The sequence below is a fragment of the Phalangium opilio genome, unplaced genomic scaffold (genome assembly GCF_054372755.1).
Source record: "Phalangium opilio isolate 3A_F unplaced genomic scaffold, DU_Popi_V2 ptg000329l_1, whole genome shotgun sequence".
Lineage (NCBI taxonomy): Eukaryota > Metazoa > Arthropoda > Arachnida > Opiliones > Phalangiidae > Phalangium > Phalangium opilio.
The window spans coordinates 3,970,799-3,985,066 of record NW_028324226.1 but is presented as its reverse complement, the minus strand read 5'-3'; the positions used below and the strand labels follow the sequence as shown (position 1 = coordinate 3,985,066).

At 37.6% G+C, this 14,268-nt stretch overlaps 2 protein-coding genes and 1 pseudogene across 2 annotated transcripts; 2 read left to right on the top strand and 1 right to left on the bottom strand.

Annotated features, from left to right (window-relative positions):
• Positions 1-460: 460 nt before the first annotated feature.
• LOC149610394 (Na(+)/citrate cotransporter-like) lies at positions 461-4,839 on the top strand. The gene is made up of 11 exons (XM_089859636.1): positions 461-579; positions 1,703-1,852; positions 1,915-2,030; positions 2,503-2,711; positions 2,784-2,925; positions 2,984-3,103; positions 3,477-3,674; positions 3,768-3,948; positions 4,013-4,174; positions 4,235-4,372; positions 4,444-4,839. The coding sequence occupies exons 2-11, from the start codon at positions 1,805-1,807 to the stop codon at positions 4,666-4,668; spliced, it is 1,539 nt and encodes a 512-aa protein (XP_089715762.1). The 5' UTR covers positions 461-579; positions 1,703-1,804; the 3' UTR covers positions 4,669-4,839.
• A 241-nt stretch (positions 4,840-5,080) lies between these two features.
• LOC149610392 (tRNA-uridine aminocarboxypropyltransferase 1) lies at positions 5,081-12,627 on the top strand. The gene is made up of 5 exons (XM_089859637.1): positions 5,081-5,553; positions 5,621-5,758; positions 5,840-5,964; positions 8,791-8,837; positions 12,281-12,627. The coding sequence occupies exons 1-5, from the start codon at positions 5,305-5,307 to the stop codon at positions 12,556-12,558; spliced, it is 837 nt and encodes a 278-aa protein (XP_089715763.1). The 5' UTR covers positions 5,081-5,304; the 3' UTR covers positions 12,559-12,627.
• Positions 6,723-7,540, bottom strand: LOC149610393 (peptidyl-prolyl cis-trans isomerase pseudogene; annotated as a pseudogene).
• Positions 12,628-14,268: the final 1,641 nt, after the last annotated feature.

Sequence of the window (14,268 nt, the reverse complement as noted above, 5' to 3'; positions counted from 1 at the left end):
ATCGGATTCAGTCTGACTTTTGTAGTTCACGGTATTTGTGTTAAGGATTTCGCTGTATAAAGCAATATGCAAATGAGATACTTTATTTGTTTATTACTAGTATTGTGAACACTTTTATACTGTTTAAATGCATCAAACTTTGCGTGAAATTAAATTAAATTAAATTGAATGTAATTATTTCTAATATTTTAAATAGAGTATAACCATTCTAGATAGTACGGTTTTCACCATGATTAAACCTAATACTTATAAGGTGCGTTGTGTTTAGTTGTTTATGGTTAACTTTTGAAGGACTTTGAGGTTTTATTCAAATTGAAGTTCAATCCATTTCATCCGTGATTTTTATTGACTGTTTTTGAAGAGTTGTAAATCAATTTAATAGTCTTTTTGAAAATTTTATTACTATCATCAGAAACGTCTATTGGTTTCTTGAACTGTGAATGAAATTTTAAAAATGTAATATTAACCAACGTTTTGTAAATATTTTAATTTCAGTTTTTCCGCAAATGTTGGAGGAGAGCGTTGGGTTTTGCCCTTCCGATACTTCTACTACCTTTACCTCTTTATTACCAGACGCAGGTAAAAATGTATTACTTTACCCTCTAGCTATATATGTATCAGTTTCCATTTAGTACACCCAAGAAGAGATATCTTGTTTATTAGGGAGAAGGTATAAGATGCCTAAGTATTCGCGCGCCATAGTCCCAGTCCCCCTTTCAAAATATAAGGGGGGACCTAAAAGGAGGCCGGGATATTTCGCCTCTCCTCAGTCGGAAAATATGTAATTTTCGTCATTCGCGTCGCGCTGCGCTGACATGAGTTTTCAAGAACCAGTGAAATGATGGTTGTAATTTAGAGGCGGAGATTAACTCCGGACCTACGTTTGGACTGGAGATAAAGCTAGAAATGTGGCGAATTTAAATCTTCTCCCTAATAAACTAGATATCACTTCTTGATACATCCAAGAAATTCTTAGAAATTAAAATCTTGACATTGACTTGTCACCTTCGGGCATGGTTAACTTTGATAAAGAAGAGTTTATATGTAAATGTATTCAGGAATGCATGCAGCTAATAGGAATCATTATGATCCCGTAATATCTCCAACCTTAATTTCTATGCGGGGTTTGTGGGCCGGACTTGAGAACTTACTATCCGTCACACCTTATATTTCTGACGTCTTTCTCACAGTTCTTTCTTTCATTGGTTGATAGCAACGCGAGGCCAGGCACGTGCTATGTGCAACGCGCATATAGTCTTCATATTTTGTTGCAATTAATAGCTTATTGACAATATCTTTTAATTATTAGTAAGAGAAGGGGATAATAGAAGGATGACACTCCGTATCCCCTTTTGTTTGCTCTTGTACTGGTCATCAAAATTCAGATGGGCATCGCACTGTGGGGTGAATTATTTAACTGTTTGGTTCTAAATTCTCAGCAATCAACCCACAAAGCTCGTCTTGATGTGGGACAAAAATTGACAAGCGCGCCTTGGCAAATAGTTAAGCCCTAATAGAGTAATGATAAGGGAACTATTTATCGCGTGTGTGATTCGGTTTAGTAACTTTGCTCCAAATGTTCTGATGTTGGGAAAAATCATGTTACAATTACCCCTCTTAGTCGTACACTTCTCTCGAAGAGAAGTATTATATACTTCTGTTTATAATGAATTAATTCTTTAATAGTAACCATTTATTGCAGGTGGCAAAATGTTCCTATATCATAATCTTAACGGTTTCCTATTGGATTGTGGAACCAGTTGGAGTTCCGGTCTCCGCTTTAATACCAGTGTTTCTTTTCCCCATGATGTCTATTCTGGACACCTCGGTGGCTTGCAAAGCTATGATGAAGGTTTGTATGTCTCTTTTCCTACAGTGTGCCTATTTTACACCTAAACTTAACTCTTGACATAGGACCCCGTCATGAACTATATGGGCTGCTTCGCACTTGGAATTGCCATAGAAGAAAGTGGCCTACACAAAAGAATCGCTTATAAGCTTCTGTTGTCAATTGGAACAAGTATACGAAGGTAAGCAGACACGCCGTAATCAGAAGGGGATAATAGAAGAAGGATGACACTCTGTATCCTCTTAATACTTCAGTTATGTAACATGATTCTTCCCAGACTCAAGTACCCTTTTTGTTTGCTCTTCTGCACATCAAACTAAGTTCAAATGGGCATCGCACCGGGCTAGGATGAATCCCATAACTGTTTGGTACTAAATCGTCAATAATCAACCCACAAACCTCTTCTTGACGTGGAACCAAAATCCACACGCGCATGCGCCTTGGCAAATAGTTAAGCGCTTATAGCGTAATGATGAGGGAGCTATTTATCGCGTATGCGATACGGTTTAGTAGCCTTGCTTTAAATGTAAAATGATGTTGGGAAGGATCATGTTACAATTACCCCGCTTTGTGACACACTTCTCTCGAAGAGAAGTATAATATACTTCGGCCATTATCTATTGACTTCGTTCAACCAAAGTGCAATCTTTCAGGTTGACGTTTGGTTGTATGCTGGTGACCATGCTAATGTCAATGTGGTTAAACAATCTCACTGCAACCATGTCCATGGTACCCATAGTTGAAACTCTTCTTCGTGAACTGAAGTTCGACATCGACCCGGAAGTCGGTGACGAAAAGGCTGATATGATGGTGAAAATAACCGCCATTAATGACGGAAAAGTAGAGTTACTTCGAACCCAAAGTATTTTATTTGAAATAAACACCGATTTACACCGCAGTTTCTATCGAATTCTAATTGTACTCAACATTTCAGTCGTACGTTCATCCAGTAAAGGACAAAAGAAGAGAATTAAATTAGCCCTGATGTTGAGTTTAACATACGGAGCGTCCTTTGGTGGAATAGCGACGCTCAATGGTAGTGGTCCTAACTTTGTTTTCAAGGGAATTATGGAGGAGTAAGATGATTTAATCAAAATTTTCGTGAATGTTTCTGAAACAGTAGTTTAATTCAAGGTTATATCCTAACCACGAAGAACCGACTTACGCAACATGGATGTTGTGTCACATTCCTGTTGCTGTTATATGCACTCTTTTGTCCTCATTTTTCTTACAAATAGTGTATTTAGGCTTAGGGTGAGTGACAGAGTTCATTTACTATGGATTATTACATTTGAATCGTACACATACAATCATAAGTTCATTAGATATGCTCCATAAGTTTGTGACTGGCTTCTGAGAGCTTGCTTTGAAGTGACGTAGGTCAGATTCTCGGAAAGCGATGCCTGATGAGGCGCTGTCAAAGGCTTAGTACAGAATAAATAGAAAGATGGACTGCAGGTCTCGCGTCGTTCTCCGACTAGCTCTCATCTATCATTTCGAAGTTTAGGTAGTGTCATACTTATGGAACATATCTTATAAACTTATGATACACTGGCATTCCAAGTGTAACGCTCTATTGTATTCTTGGATATAATTAATTTCGAGTTTATACTTTTTGCTGTTACAGTATTTTAAAATCTACGGATTCGGAAATAAGAACCGAAAAGTCCATAGCAAATGTTTTGAAGAAAAAGTATGAGCAGTTGGGCAGTTTCACTTTCCGGGAAGGCGCCGTTTTGTTCTTGCTTTCCTTTCTGGTTGTGATATGGTTTATGCGTGAACCGAAATTTATTCCAGGTTGGGGAACTTGGTTGTCGTCCCATGTGTGAGTTTACCGGTAAAATACTATTAGAAACGCGGTACTTTTCCAACGAGGATATAATAATTAATTTCTATCCTTTTTGGATGCATGGTTTAGTCGTATTGAAGATGCTACACCATCCATCGGTGTTGCGCTTTTACTGTTTCTAATACCGTCCGATCCCAAGAACCTTATGACTTCAGTGCCCTTGCTGGATTGGAAAACGTTCCAGAAGAGAATTCCATGGGGTTTGCTCATGCTTGTTGGGTCCGGATTCGTCGTGGCTGAAGGAACTAAGGTACTTGTCGTTATCCAACTCCTAACTGGTGATTGCAACCTTAATCTTTGGGTGAATGACGCAGAAATCTGGATTCTCAACATACGTAGCGGAGTCTTTCATGACCTTGGAGTATCTCACACCTGGGGCTATGGCGTTTGTGGTTTGTTTAAGCACTGCCGCCCTCACGGAGTTCTTGAACAATATGGTGGCTACTAGTATGACCCTACCAATTTTGAGCCAGTTGGTAAGTAACAGAGTTAGTGTGCTTGATGATGAACGCGAATTAATTTCTATTTTCACACAGGCGCAGTTGAAAAACATCAACCCTCTTTTGTTGATGATACCCGCAACCATTGGAAGTTCATTCGCCTTCATGTTTCCCGTCTCTCAGCCGTCCAATGCCATCGTATTCCAAAGAGGGGAGCTTCGAACATACCAACTGGTAAGGTTTAGAACGTTTTAGGAGAGTAACGCGAAATTATCTTGTAATTGAATGTATCAACTCCAAAATAGATGTTTCCCGGTATTGTTATGAACATTTTATGCTGTTGTGTGGAGGTTTTTATTTTCAATGCATTGGGGTATTACATTTTCGATTTAAAAGACATACCTTGGTGGGCATTACAAGCTCCTGGTTCCTCTTACTCCAGCGTGGCGAACATTTCTAATGAAAATGCCACGAATTTATACTTTACGGGAAATATATCACAATCATCAACACTATTAATTACGTTGTGATAGGAGTTAGTGAATATTAATATAAAAAAGAAGGTTTTAGAACGTTTGTTTATGACTACCACAATACTGCATTTTAACAAGTTAAATTATAAGTAAGCAGTTTTTTGGTAAAGTCATATAATGTTGTATCTGGTTGTACAAAATTTGTTATTAAACATTTTTATTTTATATTTTATGTGAAGATATGTTGAGCACCACGTGTTGTTAGAACGTTTAAATTTCCCGCTTATATGTTTCTTATGCCCTTTCCCGTTCGTATCTTCCATGTAGTAATTTTATTGGAGTGATATTAAAGTTTCCCTAATAGTGCCTTAGATAACAGCTAGCTCTCCTAAAATATTGCTCCATGGTATCAGGATGAATTGTGTCGACGAACGTCGTACGGCGTCTGCTACATCAACCGCAGCTCTCTGTGGATGTATATTTTGTATCATTATTAATTTTTAACTCTAATTTTAAATAGTAACGACGAAGAAAAACGGATTACAATTTTATTCTATAATTAATATCCAACTACTAATTTAAACGCAACAATATAAGAATAATCTTATAACTAGACAACGTTTTTTGAATAATTAGTTTGTCAAGCCAAGGCTTAACGTTTTAACGAATAGGAAATTGAATTCATATACGAAAATGTCAAGTGAAGTTGCTGAAAATGACATCAAAAAGGATATAAAACCTTTAATTGAATACAGTTGCTTCTTTACAAACTGTGATAAAATAGAACCTTTGACCAAATTAAAAATTAGCGACTCTAGTTTCTTGGATGATGTAGCTGCCCAAAGAGGATGTTGTCCAGAATGTGGCAAATCCCGGAAATATTTCTGTTATAACTGTTGTGTACCCCTTGACAGTATCAGAGATAAACTACCATCACTTAAAGTAAGATTTAACCTAGTTATTTTCAACCTATGATACATAGAATCAACAGAGAGCAACTTTTTCTTAGTTACCAATAAGCATTGATATCATCAAACACGCTAAAGAAACTGACGGAAAAAGTACAGCAATTCATGCTGCTGTCTTAGCAAGAGATAAAGTCAAAGTTTATATCTATCCAGATGTTCCAGATTATTCTAATGAAAATGTAAGCTATAATAAATTAAAAGTTACTCAGTAGATTTTGGTGTTATCTTTAATTAATAAAGCTATTAAATTTTCTTCTTAGGTATTATTAGTTTTCCCAGGGAAAAATGCAAAACCACTTAAAGATTATTGTGATAAAATTACTAATACTGACTCTAAGATGGAACATCCAAAGTGTCCTTTTGAAAAAGTGGTTTTTATTGACAGGTAAGCTTATTGTTTTTAGATCAAAATAGAACTTGCCACAAAAACAATGGTAGGCCTATTTTCCAAAATAAGTATTCTTTTCCAAAAAAAATATTCTTTTCCAAAAAAAGTATTCTTTTCCAAAAAAAGTATTCTTTTCCAAAAAAAGTATTCTTCTGCAAAAAAAGTATTCTTTTCCAAAAAAGTATTCTTTTCCAAAAAAAGGTATTCTTTTCCAAAAAAAGGTATTCTTTTCCAAAAAAAAGTATTCTTTTCCAAAAAAAGTATTCTTTTCCAAAAAAAAGTATTCTTTTCCAAAAAAAGTATTCTTTTCCAAAAAAAAGTATTCTTTTCCAAAAAAAAGTATTCTTTTCCAAAAAAAGTATTCTTTTCCAAAAAGTATTCTTTTCCAAAAAGTATTCTTTTCCAAAAAAAAGTATTCTTTTCCAAAAAAAAGTATTCTTTTCCAAAAAAAGTATTCTTTTCCAAAAAAAAGTATTCTTTCCAAATAAAAAAGTATTCTTTCCAAATAAAAAAGTATTCTTTTTGAAAAAAAAGTATTCTTTTTGAAAAAAAAGTATTCTTTTCCAAAAAAAAAGTATTCTTTTCCAAAAAAAAGTATTCTTTTCCAAAAAAAAGTATTCTTTTCCAAAAAAAAGTATTCTTTTCGAAAAAAAGTGTTCTTTTCCAAAAATAAGTGTTCTTTTCCAAAATAAGTGTTCTTTTCCAAAATAAGTATTCTTTTCCAAAATAAATATTCTTTTCCAAAAGCTATAAGGTATGTTTTGAACTTAGAATTTATTACAAGTCATTTATGATTAGAACAAGATTCTACAAATAATTTTAATTAAGTTTATTTCTTTTCTTCTTGGGGTAATTCTCCGCAATCTTTAATTTCAATGACCTTCTTAGTTCTTCCGCTAGAACTCCCCATACTTTCAATGTTTTTAAGAACATCCATTCCTTCAATCACTTTCCCAAAAACAACGTGATTTCCATCTAACCATGATGTTATAGCGGTAGTAATAAAAAATTGAGAGCCATTTGTGTTAGGTCCCGCATTGGCCATAGATAATAAACCAGGTTCTGAATGCTTCAAATTGAAATTTTCGTCTTCAAATTTTTCCCCGTAGATAGATTTTCCTCCAGTACCATTATGTCTAGTAAAGTCTCCTCCTTGGCACATAAATTTGGGGATAACGCGATGGAAAATGCTTCCTTTGTAGCCAAAACCCTTGTCACCAGTGCATAAAGCGCGGAAATTCTCTGCCGTTTTTGGTACTACGTCAGACCTGAGTTGAAAGACTATTCTACCCAAGTCTTTACCATCCGCAGTTACGTCAAAATAACATTTGGGCAAAGGTGGGCCAGAGGCGAATAACCTGGGGCTTATGTAATTACAAGAAAATAATTGATTTACTGTTACAAGGCGGCCTATCGATCGCGCGTTTTGAAAGAGCAACATTGTTTTTTGCGAAAACTATTATAGAATGACCAGTAAACACTGCAGTGACCTTTGACCGCCCTAGGCAATTAATAATATCCTCGGTCGTACCTCTATGGCCAAAACTGTGTAGCCACGCGGGAGGTACTAATTTGCAGATTATTTTATTTTTACTAATTTGCAGAACGGTTTTTGCAAACCTTTTTTGCAAACTTGCAGAACCATTGAGTACCGTGCCAATTGAAACCTTTTCGAGGGTTACGATATTCGAAGGTTCTGTAAGTTTGTAAAAAAGGTTTGCAAATAAATATTCTGCTAATTAGTACCTCCCAGACGCACGTTGCATGCATTGGCTAAAGCTATTTTAAGGGGCTTAGCGCCATCTTTCAGTGCTTTCCTGTAATACTAAAGCCGCGAGTTTCAAATAATTCAAAAGCTGAAACTAAAAATCCCTATATTAACGAAAGATACTCTCGTTTTAAAACCAAAAGCTAGTGAAATTGAGGGGCTAATCACTCTCAGATTCCCTGTTCATCGAATAGGGATTAACCATAATCATTTTAGCGGCATTTAAAGATTACGCGTAACCCCTTTAGTACTGGAAAATGTGCTGCATGTACACCGATAACGCTGAATGATTAGCCCCTCGAATCAAATAATATATAAACAGCCCTAGTCATACCATTTTATTGAAATGTATTTCATAATTTCTCAAATGCTCCTCTGGTATATAGGGTAATGGCACCTCCCTGGCTTTGGCTACATTACGCTCTATGAGAAATTAACATGGAGTGCCACTACTCTATTTATTTATTTATTTATTTATTTGATACAATATCCGCAAAGACAGCTTGGTGTCTTATGAGCAGACTTAAGTCTAATACTTCAGCCTTCTTAAAATTTGGTTATAGTTTCATATCAAACCATTAAAATATTATAGGCATTCAAAAATATGCAAATTTAATTTATCAAAATTTAATGGTTCTAGGCGATATCATAAGTTCATGAGATATGTTCCATAAGTTTGTCACTGGCTACTGAGAGCTTGTCATGAAGTGACGTAGGTCAAAGATTATAGTAAAGCGACTCCTGGTGAGGCGCTGTCAAAGGCTTAGTACAGACTAAATAGGACTAGATAGACTGCAAAATTAACCGAGTGTAGGACTTCAATTCTCGCTTGCCGTTCTCGAACTAGCTCGAGCTGTAAGTCTCTAGCATTAGGTATTGTCATACTTATGGAACATATCTTATAAACTTATAGCGATATTAAATCTGAAGTTCCCAGTCCTTTGTCATTGTAAATAATGTTGATCCCTGATATTTTTAAAGCCTAAGAATGCCCCTAATCTTTTGTTAAATTTTTCAATCATTTTCTGAATGTCCATCCTTTTGCTTACTCTTAGCACCTGGAGACAAACGAAGCGACTCTACGGGGACGAAAGATTAAACAGTAAGCTACCTACGTCTAATTTATTCCTATCCTCGTTTGCTCTATTCTTCTCTCCTTGAAATTCATTGTTCTTACTGACAAAAGCGAGCTCCTTGTAGTTATTAATGCTACCCGATTCAAAATACTCTCACATACTACCATAGGTTTATAAGATATGTTCCATAAGTATGACACTTCCTATACTTCGTAGTGCTAGAGACGAACTGAGAGCTAGTTCGAGAGCGACTACACTCGGTTCGTTTTGCAGGACTTCCATCTTCCTATTTAGTCTGTACAAGAAGCGATATCTAGTTTTCTAGGGAGAAGATATAAATTCGCCACGTTTCTAGCTTTATCTCCAGTCCAAACGTAGTTCCGGAGTTAATCCTCGCCTCTAAATTACAACCAGCATCTCATTGGTTCTTGAAAACTCACGTCAGCGCGACGCGAATGACGAAAAGTACGTGTTTTCCTTACTGAGGAGAGGCGAAATAGCCCGGCCTCCTTTTACGTCCCCCCCTTGTATTTTGAAAGGGGGACTGGGATTATGGCGCGCGAATACTTAGGCATCTTATACCTTCTCCCTAGTAAACTAGATATCGCTTCTTGGTCTGTACTAAGCCTTTGACAGCTCCTCACCAGGCGTCGCTTTACAAGAATCTATGACCTACGTCACTTCATGACAAGCTCCAGTTTGTAAGCAGTGACAAACTTATGGAACATATTATGAACTTATGCCCATACTACCTAATAATAGTCTAACATTTTCTCTTTGACACTTCCTAAACATTCATTGTATTTTTCGAGCTAGTTTCACATTGTGTAGGGCAACGACTAATATTTGTAGTTAATTCTATCGCACATTATTCAAACTTGCTTAGAGAACTGTGAACACGCTAATTAGTTTAATCAGCTAGTTTTGGAGGGGTCAGTCATTCCGCGAAATTGATGTACACTCGGTAACTTTGACTATACAGTGACTGGGAGTGATTAGCCCCTCGGAATAGGTCCTTTTGAGGATTGAAACCGATAGAAACCAATCTGCATCTGGTTGTTGTTTTGTAGGGTGACGTTTATTGTGTACAAAAATTCTAGAGTGTTTTAAGTACTATAATTTTGTGTAGTTTACAAAACCGCTGCAAATACAGGGTGTATCTGAAATGGACGTAGGAGCGGAAGTATTTGGGTTCCTGGGGCCAATATAAGGCGAAACTGTGGTATGACATTTTGTCGTACGCCAACTCATTTGGAAGTTACTTGAACCTAACACTTGCTAGTTTGCATAAATCACAGCATGTTGACTTCGTCTAAAACAGTAGGAATTAAGTTCAAGATAGGATGATTATTGCAAATTAGTGGTTGCCAGCTAAAACAAAAAAGCCTCATAGCCATAGAGTAAAATTTTATGGAGTAGAAAGTTGTACAGTTGGTAACTCATAACGAACATCATTGTAAAACAACATGTTACGATTACTTTGTTGAAACAACTGACCGATACTAACGGGAAACTGACAGCGATAAGTAGCGGAAACTAATAAGGAACACCGACATTTCGCTTCATTCTTCAAACAATCGAAAGGTTGCAAAAGCGTTCATTTTGGTTTTTGTACAAGACTACATATCCGGCGACGTCTTGTTTCCATTAAATTAGCAAATCATCCTTATCTTGAACTTAATTCCTACTGTTTTAGACGAAGTCAACATGCTGTGATTTATGCAAACTAGCAAGTGTGAGGTTCAAGTAACTTCCAAATGGGTTGGCGTACCTCAAAATGTCATACCACAGTTTCGCCTTATATTGGCCCCAGGAACCCAAATACTTTCGCTCCTACGTCCATTTCAGATACACCCTGTATATGTTAATTGATCCATTATAGAGTAGTGTCGGTAGAGAGGGGAGTAGACGGTGTATCCCTCCCTCTAGGCGCGCTTTTGTAAGAGGGGATACTGTACGCGCCTGGTAGGGGGGATGACACTGAGCTAAGAGATAGAAGGGTGTGACGTTTGCATACGTAGAACTGACATTACTCTATTGTCAATACAGGCATCTATTACCAAACGTATATAGATATAAAAACCAGAAGTACACTTCATTACCAATTCCCTGCCTTTGGCTGTAGACGACATGTAAACTGAGAAGCAAACTACCCTCCCCTCAACCCCTACACGAACTAACCAATCAGGGAAGTGCTTCTATAACGTTAATTTTTGGTACTAGAGCTAGCATCTTGCTAGCATCTGCTACTTTATGAGCCTATTCACTTCTTGTTCGGGAAGTTAGTCAAACAAACGCATAGGGGGGTCGACACTATTCTGGCATAAAGGAGTTAGGGCTTCTCATATTACACGGCGCTAGCAAGTTTCAACGAAGTCTACTTTTTTGTTTCTATTTCTATATACTTTTGCTAGTACCTACCTTGTTTGGCAAGAATGTTCAGTACCTCGTAATTTTTTTAATTACCCCGGCTGGAATTTTGATAATTAGTGAGAGTAGATTGTATTGACAAAGTTACGTCCTTACACAGTACACGCTGTGGAAACAGAGAGATGAAGATTACCGGTATCACTTCTATGGGTTAAGGAATGTCAAACGTATATAATGCTTCTCATCGAGAGAAGTGTACTAACGCAAAGCGGGTTAATTGTAACATTATTCTTCCCAACATCCCTTAACATTTATTATAGCAAAGTTACTAAACCGAATCACATAAGCGATAAATATTTCCCTCATCATTACTCTATTATCGCTTAACTATTTGCCAAGGCTCGCTTTTACATGGATTTTTGCCCCACGTCAAGACAACGAAGGTTTGTGGGTTGATTACGGAGGATTTAGTACCAAACAGTTATAGAATTCACCCTGGCATGGTGCGATGCCCATCTGAACTTAGTTTTATGAGCAAGTGTGCAAACAAAAAGGGTGAGCCTGGGAAGAATCATGTTACATAACTAAAGTATTGAGAGGATACAGAGTGTCATTCTTCTTCTATTATCCCCTTCTGGTATTATACGAAAATCAGAAGTGAGATGAGACTAGAAGTGAAGGGCTCTATCATTGGTAATAGATCCTGGCATTAGTGAACAAATTTGAGGATTTTACGCCGCTTCAATCGCGCCTACACTAGAGAGAAAAAAATTGGTCGAGTTCCAAAAAAATTTCTTACCCCCTTCCCCTCAACCTAAAGCGGCGAAACACGGACGCGGGTGCTTGAATCTAGTTCGGCCGTCTACCGCCGCGAGCGTCTCACGTTTTGGAGGGGAAATTCTGAAACCGCCACTAGAGGGCCAACCGTTGGTGTGTTATCAAGAATATTCACTTTCGCCGAGTGAAGAATTTGGTTAGCTCAGTACTTCTAGTCTCACCTCACTTCTGCGAAAATTAAACGCCATAATTTTGACCGAAACAATAGTTTTGTACAAAGAACCTCGGTTGATTTACATACGAACTTCACTTTGTTTATCAGGACTACCATGCGTTATCCTGAATGACCGTCAATCTCTATTTTGGCGGCACCAAAGAACAAAACCCATGTCCTACTTGGCCACTATCGAAGCTATTTATTACTTCTTCGTGGAATTCGATGAAATCTTCAACCAAGAGCGATTGGAACCTTACGATGGCCGATACGACAACGTCCTCTTCTTCTTTAAGTACATGTACAATAAAATTCGAAAAGTTTACGACCCAAGAATAGTTCAACTCCTACGAGAACGATCTGAAACTATACCTCCTGAAGACTGAGTGAAAAATTAAGCATGGTGAAAAGCGCTCTTTTTGTAAGGTAATAAAATTAATTTTAGGTAAAACCAACCATATTTCATTTCTAAGAAATTAATAAGCCAAAATCAAATAAGGTAAATGTAACATCATTAGCTTAGCTCTAGGAAGAAATTTTCAAGGCAAAAGTTATCTTTTTTTTTTGTTTTGAAATTCGATATACTCGAAGCATAAGTTCATAAGATAGTTCCATAAGTTTGACACTGGTTAGTTAGAGCTGGTCATGAAGTGACGTAGGTGAAACGTCATAGATTCTTAGTCAATTCTCGCTTGTCGTTATCGAACAAGCTCTCAGTAAGTCTTTATCATTTTTGCGAAGTACAGGTTGTGCCATACCTATGGAACATATCTTATTAACTTATGCTCAAAGTTATGAAACCGAAAAAGTCGTCAGGGCTATCTTAAAGTGAAGGTGGACTGTAAAATGCATCGCGTCTACCAAGGAGAAAAGAGGTAAGATGGAGCGGTAATGGTGATGGGCGATCTGCTGCAATGATAGTCTCCCAGTGTACCTCGCGCACGCCCCTACCCTTTGGTAGGCGATTTTTAAGTGCTGCCGCGTAGCGCCATTGTATTTGTAGGAGAACTAGCTACTATTTTTAAGACACAGAGGGCATCCTGGACGTTTCCGTACCGTATGACCCCTACCAAAACGCTGAGGATGCTGGGAGGGCTTCCTTGCCATAGATGGGGGTACAGACTGTAACGTTATAGCTATGGAGGTTTCTGCTCCACCCCTCTCTCCTTCAAGAGTGTACGACCAATTTTAAAACCGATCCCTCTCTGAAAATAATTCCTTGGGTCGGGCGCCACGGTTATCGCCAAGCTTACGTGTAGAGAGCTCTATTTATCATTTCTTGGGCGCCATTTTGTCAATGTAACGCGTGGTGCTACTGAAAATTCATTTGCTGGAAGCGTTACGTGATTAACTTCGGTAAGTTATCGATGGAATCTGAATCTATTATAATTTGGAGATATTCCCTGTAGGCCCTATATCACTTTTTTTCCATTTCACCCTCCCTTTAAAGATAAAGGTAATTACCTTCTAATATGAGCACTTGATATATATGGCAAGGGTAATGTCTTTTCACCCAGTTTCTCGTTTATTTATGTTAATGAACGAAAGACACTAACCGCATGCTTGGTCACTGATCCATTACAATAGATCTTTTCGATGCAAAAAAGGGGCTGATTATCAGCAGAAGTAAGATGAGACTAGAAGTAAAGAGCTCTAGCATTGGTGGTAGATCCTGGCACTAGTGAACAAATTTGAGGATTTTATGCCGCTTCCATCGCGCCTACACTAGAGAGAAAAAAATTGGCCGAGTTCAAAAAAACGTTCCTACCCACTTCCCCTCAACCTAAAGCCGTGGAACACGGACGCGGGTGCTTGAATCTAGTTAGGCCATCTACCGCCGCGAGCGTCTCACGTTTTGGAGGGTAAATTCAGAAACCGCTACTAGAGGGCTAACTGTTGGTGGGTTATCAAGAATATTCACTTTCGCCAAGTGAAGAATTTGGTTAGCTCTATACTTCTAGTCCCTTATCCTACTTCTGGTATTCAAAAAGACTACAGCGCAGGTGCCATAAAGCGAGATGGAAAGCAAAGTTTTACCCCCGGGTCTTTCCCCTCTCTGAGTTACATCGAAATGGGCTATAGTAATTTAATAACCT